We start from the raw sequence: 15,811 nt of genomic DNA on the forward strand, positions 1-15,811 counted from the left end.
ACCTCCTGCACTCCACGGCTGTGTCTACACTAGCCCCAAACTTCGATATGGCCATTTCGAAGTTTACTAATGAAGCACTGAAATGCATATTCAGCGCTTCATTAGCATGTGGACGGCCACGGCACTTTGAAATTGACGCGCCTCACCGCCGTGCATCTTGCCCTGATGGGGCTCCTTTTCGAAAGGACCCCGCCTACTTCGAAGTCCCCTTACTCCCATGAGCTGATGGGAATAAGGGGACTTCAGAGTAGGTGGGGTCCTTTTGAAAAGGAGCCCCGTCGGGACGAGACGCGCAGCGGCGAGGTGCATCAATTTCAAAGTGCCGCGGCCGCCCGCATGCTAATGAAGCGCTGAATATGCATTTCAGTGCTTCATTAGTAAACTTCGAAATGGCCATTTGTGTGGCCATTTTGAGGTTTGGGGCTAGTGTAGACGTAGCCCACATGAGCCCCCTGACTGCTGTGGTATTTGTTAGTCTGGAATCTGCCCTGTCCTTTCATGAAAAATGTTGAAAGGCCTCAGAGGTTTGTCCCATGAAGGAATGAAAATAAATGTAAAAACACTGAAATGTTTCATGAAATGGAGTTCTTGTTTCCCAGCCGGTCCTACTTCCAACCCTTTCCAATGCAGGAGGGAATAACGGCCAGCTGTGCCAGCAATTCAGTGACCTGAACCTCTGGGGCCCATCTCCTGCTGAGAGAGGCACCATTCAATATATGTGAAAACAAACTGTTGGTGGGTGGAGGGAAATCCACTGGCCCATGGAATCAGCTCAGCCCTCTGCAGCAAGGACACACTGGGTGCCCTCAGAACACAGCTGTGTGGCTATAGAATGCTCCCAGGGCCGCCGCAAAGTACGGGCTGTGTGAGGCAGTGGAGGTGCTGTTGGTGATCAGGCGGCAGGGAAGAATGGAAGGTATGAACCACACAGATGCAGGGCTGCCCTCAGCCCAAGAGATGGGCACCGGGAGAGGTGCACAGATTGGAAGGGCTGAGCTGGGAAGAAAAGGAGAAGGAAAGACAGAGGCAGGGTGTGTGTGTGGGAGGCAGGCACAAGCGCTCCAGCCCGGTGGGGCTGCAAGGACAAAGCAGGAGAAGATGGGGAACTGCACTGAAAAAACCTGATGAGTTTACAGCAGCAGGTGGAAGCCCAGTGAGTGGGACAGAAGGGGCAGGAAGGAGAGGAAAGATGTTCCACACCTTTATTAATGATCTGGAGGAGGGACTGGACTGCACCCTCAGCAAGTCTGCGGATGACACCAAGCCAGGGGGAGAAGTAGAGACGTTTGAGGGCAGAGAGAGGGTCTAGAGTGACCTGGATAAATTGGATTGGGCCAAAAGAAATCTGATGCAGTTCAACTAGGAGAAGTGCAGTGTCCTGCATTTGGGATGCAAGAATCCCAAGCATTGTTATAGGCTGGGGACCAACTGGCTAAGCAGCAGTACAGTGGAAAGGGACCTAAGGGTTATAGCGTATTAAAGGCTGGATATGAGTAAAGAGTGTGCCCTTGTAGCCAAGAAGGCTAATGGCACTAGGCTAGGGTGAGTCAGGAGGAGCACTGTGAGCAGACCTAGAGAAGTGATTGTTCCCCTCTATTCGGCACTGGTGAGGCCACATCTGGAATACTGTGCCCAGTTTTGGCCCCCCCAGTATAGAAAGGATGTATATGTGCTGGAGCAGGTTCAGTGGAGGGCAACAAAGATAATTAAGGGGCTGGATCACATAACCTATGAGGAAAGGCTGAGGGATTTGGGCTCACTTAGTTTGCAGAAGACTGAGGGCTGATTTAATAGCAGCCTTCAACTTTCTAAAGGGGAGCTCTAAAGAGGATGGAGAGAAACTGTTCTCAGTGGTGACAGATGGCAGAACAAGGAGCAATGGTCTGAAGTCGCAGAAGGAGAGGAGTAGGTTGGATATTAGGAAAAACTACTTCACCAGGAGGGTGGCGAAGCTCTGGAATGTGTTGCGTAGAGAGGTGGTTAAATCTCCATCCCTAGAGGTATTTAAGTCCCGGCTTGACAAGGTCCTGGCTGGGATGACTTAGTTGGGGTTGATCCTGTGTGAAGCAGGGGGCTGGACCAGATGACCTCCTGAGGTCCCTTCCAGCCCTAGGATTCTATGATTCTGTGAAAGTCAGAAGCCACTCACCGGGTGCTCCTTCCTGCTCGGAGTAACGACGGCTAGAAAAGAAATGGCAGTTTCTGTTTTCCTGTTGGGGAGGCCTAAGGGACTGGTGGATATGGTGAGTGGTGCAGCCAGGTCTTCATTAAGGAAAGGGGATTGATGACCTCTTGCTTCTTGATGGATGCACTCACACAGCTTCACACAGTGGAGCTACTGCACAGGGCAGGGAAGACAAGGAGCCGGAGTTGTCCCACATATGGGATGAACTGGAGCAACTGCCTAGGCCCTGTGCTTTTGGGGGCCCCACAGCTGCTGCCCCAACCGTCCTGTGGAAGCGAGGAACGGGGGCCACCTGGAGCCAAGAGTTGGGTGGTGGAGGCAGCCAGGGTCGCCTCCCCTTCTCCCTGCCACTCACCACACGGGAGGCGGGTGTGGCAGCCTGCTCTGCCCTGCGGCACAGCGCTGTGCCCACCTTGCCAGCCTGCTCTGCCGCCTCCTCCTCAGCGGCAGCTCTGGTTCTGCCATCTGTGGAGAAGCAAGGTGCAGCAGGCCAGGGGGCAGTGTGGTGCTGCAGGATGGACAGGCTACCACCCACGTGGTGAGTGCAGGGAAAGGGGAGGACACCCCTGCTGCCTCTGCCATGCCTGTTCCTTAGCCCCAAACAATTCCCAGGCCTGTTGACTGGGGGAAAGGGGTAAGAGGACAGAGCAGGGCCAGAGCAGGGGGGTGAGTGGGCCTGTGGGCTGAGGGAGGGTTGCTTGGGCACTGGGGTGGGAAGGGTTGCCCTAGAGCTGCCCCTCCCTCAGGATAGCCCTGCAAGGAACATGCCGAAGGTACAGCTGGATGAACACACTGTTCAGCTGAACAGGATTCAGGAGGCAAAGTTAGAGCCTTCCCATGCTTGTAAACCTACACGGGCAAATATTTGTGCCCTTCATGGAGCTAGGCAACCCTTCCTGCCCTCAGACATTTTTGATTCTCAGTGCCCTTTTCTGCTCAGGTTAGGTTAGTTTTCAGCTTTGACATCTTCCGCTTGCGACTCAGCGTTTGTCGAGAAAAGCAGTTTCCAATGGGAAGCCTTAAAGAAGGGCCCAAATGGGTTAATTACATAAGACTCGGATGTTACCAGGATGATCTAAATTAAACAGTTGGGCAGCACATCCTGCTGGACATCACCCTGCCACTAAGTTATAAAACGATTGATATTTTTCTGGTGTTTCAGCAAATCCTAGAGTGATCAGTGTGAAACATGAGCCATAAAACCTGAACCGAGCTCTCCTCGATGTCGGCGGGAGGAAACAGCAGTTGGATGAGAGCGGTGGCTGTGGACGGGATGATACAGCCCTGAACAAGCGTATTCTACTTCACTGAGGGAAATCAGAATTGGACAGTCCCTCGTCCCTTCTATCGGTGCCGACACTCCTGTCTTTAATCAATTCTGCAGCCAGGGGAGCTGGCAGACTCCCTGGGACTCTGGGCAATGCGAGTGCGGGGGCTCCATGCTCCCAGAAAGGGAGGGGCCTTGGGCAGAAGGGGTGCGGCTGGGGAAGTGGTGGTGCCTGGGAGTCCAGGGCCCTTTTGAACCACTTAGCCCTGGGGCAATTGTCTCCTTCCCCCCTCTCACTGGGCCTGTCTGTATCAACCATTTGCTGGAAGTTGGTGCTGTCTTCTGTTCCCCATCTCTATAGAGGTTATGTGATCTGCAATTCACGGCTGGAGACCCTTCCCTCCGCACGTGTGAAAACATGCTGGCTTTGAATTAAGCAGGATCAACACACCGGTGTCCCCTAATGAGATGAACAACTAACCCCTGGAGCCAGCCTGGAGAATAAAAGGAGGGAGGATCCAGGCTTTCTGCTATTGCTCCACCAACCAAATGTACGAGCTCAACTTTCTCCCTGTGCTGTTTTATAACTCTGCTGAATATTAAATTGTCGCAAAGCACAGGGCTCTCTTGCTGTGTGACATGGAGATCAAGGGCATTGTGCATGGCAGAGAGACAGCATGTGACAGCACAATAAAGACTAGGAGACCTGCAAAGATCATGGGGTTTAAAGGAAGCCGTTTAAATGGCAGACGAGGGGAAATCCTAATGTTTGGTTTTGGAGCTTTTCCAAAGGGCTGGGCCCCAACGTGCAGGAAGGAAGAAGAAGGAAGCCAGCCCTAGGGTGCCCTCTACTGGAGAGGCATGGCTATAGAAATGTGATAAGCCTGTAATTTAGGGAACATCTCCGCTTACAGGGAGATTGACCCTGTCCGGGTTGATCTTCTGGGGTTCAATTTCTCACGTCTAGTGAGGACACGTGAAATTGAACTATTAGGGCTTGACAATGGACGCCTCTACTCCTCATCATAAGTTAGGAGTTAGGAGGTCGATGGGAGAGTTTCTCCTGTCAACCTCCCTCATGGAGGAGGTCCAGATAAGTTATCCTAGATAAGTCGATTCCAGCTACCCAGTTATCGTAGGTCGAACTGCATATCTATGATCAACTTTCAGATCTAGCGTAGGCCGGCTCTTAAAAGTGTATGCTCTTTGCCCCTGAAACTTGCTAAGAGCTCTGCAAGGATGACCCACCGCCCCAGCCAACATGCCAGTAGTAAGGAGAACTGGAGAACATCCTACCTGTTTAGGGGTATGAAGCAGCTCCTGAGCAATGGCTGTAGCCACAATAGCTCGGTGATTCGCTGGGCTTGGCTGTAGGAAGAGCGACAGCCCAGCCACCATCTGCACCCCAAGGTCTGTTATGGTCACTTTGTCATCTAGCACCGTCACCGTCTTCTCTGCCAGAATGGAGTCCGACAGAGGGGAAAACACCTTTGGGAAAACAGAAAGCGAACAAAGTCAGGAAAGAGTTAAACAACTGCAGTGACTTTGTGGTGACATGATAGGTTGAGTCCAGCTATGCAATTCATGTAGCTGAAGTTGCAAATCTTCTCAACACTTCATCTCCTCCTGCCTCAAAAGCCTTGGTTCAGGTGCAGAAGCTGGGTGCAGGAATATCTGGAGAGCACAGTCGGGTTTAATGCAGAAGGTAGGGAGAAACCATCCAGTGGAGGGCCTCACAGCCAGTACTCCTGGTAACCTGAAGGTGCGGGCGGTCACCCGAGAGAGATTCAAATCCTGCTCAGCGGATTAGCAGAGCACCCACAGCTGGCCACATGTGTTTTTATTGATGATGCACAGCTGAGTAAGCCTCGGTGCACATAAGAAAATTTATTCCGCACATGCAAACATTCAAAGAAACGTTGCCTATAGCTCACAGACACTATAGTAAATACTTTTTGGGAACTATCTTATTCTACTCCCATTATTTCCTTCACTTCCTTGTACGTCTGGAAAAATACACCCTCTACCTATTTATTTCGCTCCCGATCCTGCATCCTCAACTCCCAGTGGGATTAAATGATGCTATAGGCTCTCAGCACCTTCCAGGACTTATACTTCATTGTTCCATGTGGATATATCCATTTCTCTACCCCTGAAGTTTCTAGTGGAGCATGCAGCTCATTCTCAGTGGGAAATTGTTCCCCTGGATGCAAATGGCTACCGCCATACACTTCTGAACACTTAGGGTATGTCTACACAGCAGCCCTACTTCAAAATAAGCCTTTTCGGAATAGCTATTTCGAAATAACGCTGCTACACATAGGCTGTGTCTACACTATGAGATGAAATCGAATTTATTTATATCCATTTTCTAAAACTGGAATTTATAAGTTTGATTTTGACCATCCTCACTTCCCACTTGCTCCCCACAAATTCAAGTCATTGCTGCCACACACACATTGCCAAACATCTAGTGTTGCAGTAGTGCATTGTGGGAAGCTATCCCACAGTTCCCTCATCCCCATTGCATTCTGGGTATGCTCGCTGGTCTTGACATTATCTTCCCCCATTGCATTTTCCTCATTCCCCTCCCAATCCTTGAAAATATACTGATCCCTGGAAACAATGCAGAGACTCTCAGAGTTAGAAGGAAGAATTTTTGGTTTCCCCACACATTATATTGTCAACATGGGTGCAGCAACTGTGTTCTCAACTGGCCATCCACTGAGTACTCCACCTTCCATCATTGCATGTGATCCCTGATAATAATGGAGGGGCCCAGACTGTTTTCTAAATTGAGAAGAACGTAGGAAGAAAGAATTTTTGGTTCCCCCCTACACTATATGGGTGTGGGGGAGCCTCTTTGGCTTTCCTGTGCATTATAAGGCTTCTGTGCAACAACTGTGCTCTCAACTGGCCATCCACTGAGTATCCCACCTCCCACCATTGCATGCATGTGATCCCTGAAAATAATGCGAGTGAGAAGGAGGAAGATAGAAAAGTGCCGGAAAAAAAGAATTTTTGGTCCCTCTCACCCCCAGAGTTAGCAAGCCTCAGTATGGGCGAAAGAGTGGTGCAGTGGGGGTGGCCAGGTGAAGTGGTCCTTTCCCGCTGGCAGCAAGCCCCTTAGCCACTGGGGGAGACTTTTCCCTGGTGGCAGCGAGGCCGGGTATGGGCAAAGGAGGGGGTTCAGTAGTTGGGGGCCCAGTTGGGGTGGTCCTTCCCCATGGCAGCAGCAAAGCCCCCAGTATCTTAACTGCTGGGGGAGACTTCCCCACGGCAGCAGCAAAGCCCAGAATATCTTCCCTGCCCTTGGAGCCCTACATGCGCGACTGGCAGCATGGTCAGCACTGAAGGGCCGGCACATTCTTTTATTGGCTTGGGTTGGGGGCTATCCACGTGGTGTGGCTGAGTGCAGAAAAGACCCGGACTGTGTGGTGCCTGTGCGGGAGGGAAGGAGCTTCACACACAAATGTAGAGTGCTAAGAAGAAGTTTCTCAGCATGTTATGCAAGCACGACCCCTAACACAGCCTTATTGACACGTGGTACTGGCTCCAGGCAGTGCAGAGAAAAAAGTGTACAGACAGAGCTGCACACTCCCTGCAGGGGCTATTTGAATGGGTAGATGCACTTACAGCACTAATAGCACGGAAAGAAAGAAGCCACTTCTCAGGCTGTTGTACTAACATGAGCCCACAGCTAAAGGCTCGCTGCTCCTGCCTGGAAATTCACGGTCTTCCTGTTACTGGAGAGCAGCGGCCAGAGCGGAGCAGTGAGGGGTATTGTGGGTTACATATAGGACACCTCCAGAGGCTAATAAATTCACTTTTAAGATGTGATGCTTCCACACTTGCCTTTAAGCAAACTTCTGAATTTGAGCTTGACACTATACCCATCAGGTAACTGCGATATTGTAATCTCGAGATTACTGCACCCAAAATGGAGCTAATGGTCTTTATGGTGAAGACAGTAATGTGGTAAAATCGAGTGAACTGAATTAAATTCAAGTTTATCTTGTAGTGTAGACGCAGCCTAGGTCTCAACAACACCTATTTCCAAATAGTTATTTTGAAACAGGATCTATTCCTCGTACAATGAGGGTTGCCAATTTCAAAATAGCTCAGCTGCTATTTTGAATTTATTTCCAAATAGTGGTTGCATCATGTAGACGATAGGATAGTTATTTAGAAATAACTATGCTGTACAGACATATCCTTAGAGAGCAAAGGATAGCTAATCAACATGCACAATCTCTTCTACCTACAGTCTGTGGCCACATTTGCTGTTTCTGTGCTAAATTCCACAGAGGCTCCAACCAGAATGCTGTGGGCCAAATCCTTAGCCAGCAGAAGTAAGCACAGCAATATAGGCTGTGTCTACACTATGAGATAAATTCAATATTTAATAAATTTGAATATTTAACCTCAATATTATGAATTCACAAAGCTTCTTGAAATTCAATGCACCTTTTTTCCGTGTCGAATCTCAGCGTCCCCATTGCCCTGTGCAAGTTCGACAGCGTGAGCACTGCATTGTGGGTACCTAATCCACAGTGCCTTTGCCCCGGTTGCTTGTGGGTGTTTCATGTTGGAATCCTAGAATTCCAAGAACTGTCCCAGAGTACACTGCATAACTAACCGTGTGAAAAAAGGACGGGAGTTTGCACCATATTCTGCACCAGCATTCCAGTGCGAGCATGGATCCACGAACGCTCCACCTCATAGCACAGATCATTTCAGTAATCACGGCAGCTGGCGTGCAATTTGTTCTTCAATTCCAAAGTTCAGTGATGCTTGGCTCTCCTAGTGCTGCTGCTGCTGCTGCTGATGATGACGACAAGGATGGTTTGGAAGAGCAAATCCCTCAACTGCAGACCAAGAACTCAGAGCTGCTGGCCGCCCCGACTGCATTGCTGACAATGGAGTGACAGTTTTGGACTTCTGAGACCAGCACACACTGGTGGAACCACATTGTTTTTGGAGTCCTGGGACCACTAGCAGTGGATGCAGAACTTTCTCATGCACAAGTCCACCTTTATGCAACTTTGTGATGTGCTGCTGTTCACTCTGAAGCGCAGCAACACAAAAACGAGGCCGACTTTAATGGTTCAGAAGTGAGTAGCAAGCACACTGTGGAAGTTTCCAATGTCCAACAGTTACCGGTCAGTGGCAAATCAGTTCAGTGTAAGCAGATATAGAGTGGGGTCCATGGTGAAGGAGGCATCCCCTGCAATCTGTCAGTGTCTCCCCAGGAAGACTGTGACACTGGGAGATGTACAGGCCATAGTGGATGGCTTTGCTGCCCATGGCTTTCCTAACTGCAGTGGGGCAATAGATGGCATGAACATCCCCATCATGGACCCAGCCAACTTGGCCTTGGAATATATTAATCGACAGGGGCACTTCTCCATGGTCATGAAGGAGTTGGTAGATCACAAAGGTAATTTTGCTGACATCAATGTTGGCTGGTCAGGGAGGGTTCATGACGTGCATATACTCGGAAATTTGGGACTGTGCCGAAAGCTCCTGGATGGGACCTTTTTTCCTGATAGGAAAATCAAGATTGGTGATGTGGAGATGCTCATTGTTATATTGGGCAACCCTGCTTGCCCTCTGCTTCCCTGCCTGATGAAACCCTACACAGAAGCAGGTGCAGAGTGGTGGTGGAATGTGCCTTTGGCCGTTTGAAAGTGAGGTTCAGATGTTTATTGACCCATTTGGATGTTTCTCAAGTGAATGTCCCCCGTTATTACAGCATGCGCTATTTAGCACAACGTATGTGAAGCCAGGTGGGAGACTTTCCCGTCAGTCTGGAATTCTGAAGCGGAGGGCATAGGCAGGGCTTACTCGCAGCTGCCTACACTGCCATCCACCAGTAGCCACACTCAGGCTGCAGCAATAAGTGACTCTGAAAAAACAGCTTTATGACTGATCTGCAATGAGCATACTACCTATGCATACCTCTGCCATAACACCAATAAATCATACTGTGCTGTAATGAATGAATGCTTTTACTTGCTGGAAGGGGGTTAGGTTGTAGTAATTAGAATGCATGTGACTTCAGTGGCAGCCCCTCTCCCAGAACCTGCCCAGTTCCTTCAGCCATGTCTGTGCTGCGGACCAGGAAGTATCACTAGGCAGCTGTGCCTTTAGCAGCACCCCTACCCCCTCAACCCACCCATTCTGATTTGTGTTCCCCCTCCAGTCCTGCAGGACAAGAAATCACACCAAGCTTGAAGGACTGATTTTATTTTGGTGGGAGGAGAGATTTAAGTAGCTGGGAGAAGAAGCCTTCTCAAGAATGCTTGAATAGTCTTTTGCAGTGGCCCTTGCAGCTGGAGTGGCAGGGTAGGCTTGCCCTCCCTCCATGCATGCGGGGACTGCAACGAAGGGGGGTCGGCGACCTCTCATCAGGGGACTCTGGCTGGCAGGTATCAGATGCTGCCCTGCTGGCTTGGGAGTCCCTCTGCAGCTGCCGCAGAGAGCGCAGGACCTCTGTCTGCTCAGTAACAGCCATTATGAGCTTTGCTGCGATCTCAGTCTGCATTTCTGTGACCTCAGTCTGCTTTGCCGCAGCCTCATTTTTGACAATTGCTGCTGCTGGAGGTCAAGCATTCTCTCATTAAATTGCATTTGAGTCTGACGCCACTCAGCTGTACTGTGGCGCCACTAAGCAGCATCCTGTCTCAGCTTTGTGTGCTCTGCCTTGGTCTTTTCCATATGCTGAAGGATCAGATTTTATTTGCATTTCTCGCGTCTTCTGTTTTTCTCTGGAATGCTGGACACTTGGTCTGGAAAATGAAGGTCAAAATTAAGATACGATTCACATAATGTGCTCTGAAGTGCAATGAATGGGTCTTGCTGTGTACTATCACTGAAAGTATACTTTTGAAGGACACATGGGCTATTAAGGATGGGACAGTAAGTGTGCATTTCACAATACCTCACTTGTTATTACTTGTCCACCACATTGCTTTGTGGACCTGGCAAGCCATAAGCAATTTGTCCTCTTCTGGGGAGAAGGGGAGTCTGCAAAGCAGGGGAAGCCACCAGATGTCCTGGCTGGATGTCCTGTGACAGTGAAAAATGGCTGGCTGTGTGTGCGGGTTCGATGTACAATAAAAGTAACGTCAAGAAAAGAAAAATCCAAACAAAGGCTGGAGGTAAAGGGACATGGCAGGAGCAAAGGACAGAGGAGGAATCCCCCATGGGGTATGGGGGATTCCTGAAAACTGAAAACAAATGGTGCTTGCAAAGGGATGTGGGAGGGGAAACACCCTGCAGAGCCTGGCAGCTGAGTGGTGCTGGGGAGTCCTGGACAATCAAAGGAAATGCTGGGGGAGGGGAATATGGGAGGGTAAATGCCAAGAAGAGCCTGGCAGCCACTGGGTGCCGGGGAGTCCTGGAAAATGCAGAGATGGTGGAAAAGAAATGCTGGGGGAAAGGGTTAGGGGAGGGAAAAAGCCCAGCAGAGCCCGACAGCGGGAGAGTCCTGAAAAATGAAACATTGGTTGGAAAGGGACATGGGGGGGCGGGAACCCCTGCAGAGACTACAAAGCATGTTGTGAGGTGGGGAATGGAATGTTCGCCGGCTGCTGCAGGCAAATGGAAAGGAGCAGGAAGCATGTTAAAAAAAATGCAAATTCCTGTGCTTCTGCAGATTGACAAACGAAGACATCACCCTCCTAAAACTAACAGTTATGGAGAAAGAACAGCTACTCCTCCTGTGTGACCAAAAGCTGGGAAAATTCGCTAAAACGTTGTGTGGTGCCATGACACCAGATCACTATCCGGTGCCTGGTGTGGCAAGGTGCGCTACCGTGGAAGCTGCAATAAGTCAGGCCTGCTCATGAACCTCGTGAAAAACATACATGAGTACCTGGATGAAGCCTTTGAGGAGATCGCCAAAAAGGAGAAGTGCTCCATCCCCAGAAACATTAACACACTGTTCTAAGGGGCACAGAACCACAGCGAGCAAACCTGTATCTATGCACAACCCTATAGCTATATTCACTCCCAACCCGCTCTAGGATGCAGAATAAAGACTCACCTGAACTGCTTGCTCCAGGGGGCTCGGCGACCAGAGTGGAGGGGCCTGGCTCCAGGTCTACGGTGAAGAGCCCTGGGTTGTCTGGAACAACTTCCTCTGTCCTCTGCTCATGGCCCCTTTCCTCCTCTCCATTGCGCTCTTACTCCGGGCCTCCCTGCTCCTCTGGGTTCACCCTGAACTCCATAGCAGGGCCTCCACAAATGTTGTAATTCAGTCCAGGCTCCATAGTCACTCCCCATAAGCATGTGAAGCTGTTGATAACAGCGATAGGTCTATAGAGCTGCCCTGACCAATGGTTGGCTTGTCGGACTTTTTGATAGGCTTGGTGGAGTTCTTTAAGCTTCACCCGGCACTGCACAGAGTCCTGGGAGTAACCTTGGGCAGCCATCTTGCGTACAATCTCATCACAGATTGCCACGTTCCTCTTGGCCACCTGAAGTCTCTTCACCACCGATTGGTCTCCCCAAATGGCAATGAGATCCAGAATCTCCTGGTGTGTCCAAGCTGGGGCTCTCTTGTGAGCCTGAGAGGTGCTAGTCAGATCACTACCCTGAGTGCTCATGAAGGCAGTACAGGGCTATCGAAAACTGGCTACTGATGCTGTGCGATGCGATGGGCAAAGGGTTTTTTTCATAATGGACGCCCTTTATATTTGCAGGGCTGGGATGCTGAATTACAATTCAAATTCAAATTCTATCAGAACTTCGTGGGCTTACTTTGACCTTCTCCCTGCACACCTGACCGCAGTGCGCAACAAAGTGGCCATGCTTGGAGGGTCACCGCATGGCTTTGTGGGATACATGCGGGACACTTTTGGAGGCTAATATGTTTCAGTTAAGGACATGGCACCTCCCAACTAGCCTTGATTTGAGATTTTAAATTGGAATTTGATGCTATACCCACCCTGTAATATCGATATTTTGTAATCGTTATTATGGCTCAATAAATCGAGTTAACAGTATTAAGTGTGAAGACAGTCAAGTTTTAATGTCGAGTTACTGCCTTGAAATTCAGTGTTATCTCACAGTGTAGATGCGGCCATAGTCTTTATTTACACCAGCTAAGAATCTGGCCCTATGACTAGCTTTCACAGGCACTCAACCCCCTACATTCCAGTTGACACCCAATAGAGTTATGGGTGCTCGGTATCTCTGAAAACCAGGTCCTTGCATTCTCCGAGTAGCAGTTCCACCAGTTAAACTGTAGTGGGAGGAGCCTCACCTATGGAGGAAAGCAGGATGTTTACAAAGGGCATGTCTATATTTACCCACGGAGTGACATGCTGTCTGGTAGAGATGCACTAAATTGAATGTCAAGGGTGTACCTGGTGACTCTGGTACTCCTCACAGTTGTGAGGAGTAAGGGAACTCAACGGGAGCATTCCTCCCATCTGTCTCCAGCTGTGGGGACAGCACCAAAGTTCAAATTAAGGTATGTCGACTCCAGCCACTCAATTAATATAGCCGGAGTTGCGTATTTTAATTTGAATTTAGCTTCTACAACAGAGCTGGCTTAAGACCATCACAGACGTAAGAAGTGTATATTCAGAAAGGAATAGGGATTTTGACACTAGTGGTGGTAGAGGCTTTTGCTTAATTTGTTTTAATTAACTGGAAATAGAATGCACATGTGTCAAATTCCAGGTGGTTCCAGCCTCGCTATAGCAGGTAATTGTGTTTCTAAGCAGTGCTGTTTAAATAGAATTCTCTACCGGCTCCAGCAGGACCATTTAGGTGTTCAAGTGGGAATGGTAGAACCCAGCATAGTTCAGTTTATGTACCTGGATTGTTGTCATTCCTACTTCTTGTCCAATCAAAATCCTTCCTTCTTGTAGCCTGGCAATGTGAGGTTCCTCCAGCTTCATAAAATCAATCACCAGGTCTGTAATGTCAAACTGCCAGTCAGGGCCCAGCAAGTAGTTCAGCTGACTCCAAGGGCTAGAGTCCTCAGCGACAAACTGAGTAAGAACTCGCACCATGGCGTGCTGGTATTGGAGAGCACAGCCTCTTCCCCTCCGCTCATCTTCGTCCTCATCATCGCTATCCCTTGTGGGCCTTGAGGAAAAGCAAAAGGAAACATGAAAAAAATGGTTTGAGGCCCAAACTCCTCCATAGCCCCTTTTCCTGCAGTGAAAAGAGCAAAGGGCTAAGCAAGGAAAATGCTTCCAGGAGTAAAACCAATTCAAAGCAGGAGCCTTTGACCTGCAAATGGAACAGACTTGATCAGAACCATGGTGCGAACCCCACAAACTCCTTATTGAATGCTGTATCACCAAGTTACAGGTCATTACGTTTCATTGCTGACTCGGGATTGTGGCAGGTGTGAGCTATTGGTGTCTTCTCTTTCCTCCCTGCAATAGCAGAATGCAGAGATGGGATACATCCAATTCTCACTTCCACCCTTCCAGACTCCCTGGAACTATGGGTTGGATGCAAGTCAAAAATCTGCCACTGGACCATCTCAGTGACTAAATGACTTACAAGGCTATATCCCATTGTAAACCACTGACTACAGTAAAACCCCAATTATCTGACCCCTGGTTATCCAACATTCCATTTCATCCGACACCGCTCCCTGCTGCCCCCAGTTATCTAAGATTTTCGGTTATCTGACCATCGGTCGGCCCTGATTATGTTGGATAATCAGGGTTTTACTGTACTCGGAGGGGGAGGGGCAGAATTGGGATCAGATGCAAACTGTACTGTGAGCTCTTCTTCGTGGGGTTCAGATCAGCTCCATTCATTTCAAGAAAATGCCTGATCTCTATTAAGTGACTAAACCCACCTCTTGTTGGAGACAATGGGGACCCTCCAGCCTTTTATTTGGCTGAGCTCCGTGTCCGAAATATCAATCTGGAGTGGCAGGCGTGGAACCCAGACTGTGATTTGCAGAGGGGCACTCAGATACTGGTATGTGAAATTCACTACCGCATCCACCTTGCCTTTCATTTCTTTGCCATTGACAAACACATAGTCACATCTGTCAGAAACCTAAAGGTGAGGAGGATTGGGGGGACGTGGCGGGGGGAGGGGGGACAGAGAGAGAAAGAGAGAGAGAGAGAGAAAAGATAATCGCTGTGACAAAGCAGGCTCAAAGTGGAAACCTGGCATCTGAAAAACAAAATCCAAACAAAAAAAAGGCTCTTTTCTCCTTATGCATGTTAATGATGGCATTTTACAATGGAACCAGCTGAACACAAAAAATCCTCCCTCGGCTCAGGAGGCATAATTATGCTGGAGATGCCTAAAGACTGGAGACTATTTCTGAAGTTGCTGGTTGGCTTCCTATTTGTGATTCAGTGGGCCACTAGCTGATCCCATCTCTATGGAACTGATAATGAGAGAGACTCCTTCATAGCATGGCCAAGAGAAACCTAACAGCCCTGGATTAGTGGGATGCTGGCAGTACGTTAAGGCTCTACCCCGACTAGAGTTTTCACCTTTAATTTGGTGTGGCACTGTTTAATGTCACACACCAATGCGAGGCTAGAGTGGATTTCATATAAAGAATGGAAACAAAGACATAGTCATTTCCTCTGCAATAAACATTATCTTCCTATAAATGTTTACATTTTGATTAAAGCCATTAAGTAATTCTAAACCGTGCAGCAGATTTATCATTAACATGTAAATACTGTCCTGAAATATAAGCAAGCATTAGCATAGTCATGTAAGAGTTATACCCGTAATCACGTCTTTAATCAATGTTGTAATTTACAGACCATTGAGTTTTCTCATTTATTACCTTACTGAGTACTAGTGGGATGGAATAGAACCCCACCAGAATATATAAATCATTAAGAGGGATGCAGATAGTATGAAGTGGCTCAGTGTGATAAAGTCATTGTCAAATCTATTCCTAAAGGTGTCATAAACGTCTGGGGAAATCTTGCAGCACATTAATCATACATTAAGTGGCTAGCAATGGGAGCTGTTGCATCACTAAATGAGCTGGCATGTCGGCAGAAATTACAAGGAAACCCAACAGATATCTTCAGTTCGCGTGTTTGCTCCCTCCCCTTTGGAAATCTATTTCATCTTCCGTAATGAATGTCATTAGTGCTGGTAATGGCCCTCCCACCTGAATGTCTATTTATATCATCCTCTGCTCCCTTCGATTTTTGTCTTTCCCCATACCACTTTATTCAAATGATGCTTATTGCACAGAATAGCTCAAGTCCCCAAGCTAATCAAATGCATGGGTGCTCTCTATGACCGTGGGTAAACACAAGGGCTAGTGATGCTAAACTGTTCCCAGTTACACAGCACTCATCCAGTCTGTATCCTCTGGTAGTTTAGCTGCTGCTCAC

At 48.7% G+C, this 15,811-nt stretch overlaps 1 protein-coding gene across 1 annotated transcript in view; it reads right to left on the reverse strand.

The window, feature by feature from the left end:
* The window catches only part of TMEM132C (transmembrane protein 132C), a 278,501-nt gene that overhangs the window by 9,585 nt on the left and 253,105 nt on the right, over positions 1-15,811 (reverse strand). The window contains exons 6-8 of the mRNA XM_075013049.1: positions 14,287-14,492; positions 13,283-13,556; positions 4,749-4,940 (exon numbers count right to left, since the gene is read on the reverse strand). Coding sequence (XP_074869150.1) covers positions 4,749-4,940; positions 13,283-13,556; positions 14,287-14,492 — 672 coding nt within the window. The remainder of the gene's footprint in view (positions 1-4,748; positions 4,941-13,282; positions 13,557-14,286; positions 14,493-15,811) is intronic.

The sequence above is a fragment of the Carettochelys insculpta genome, chromosome 18, assembly GCF_033958435.1.
Source record: "Carettochelys insculpta isolate YL-2023 chromosome 18, ASM3395843v1, whole genome shotgun sequence".
Taxonomy (NCBI): Eukaryota; Metazoa; Chordata; order Testudines; family Carettochelyidae; genus Carettochelys; species Carettochelys insculpta.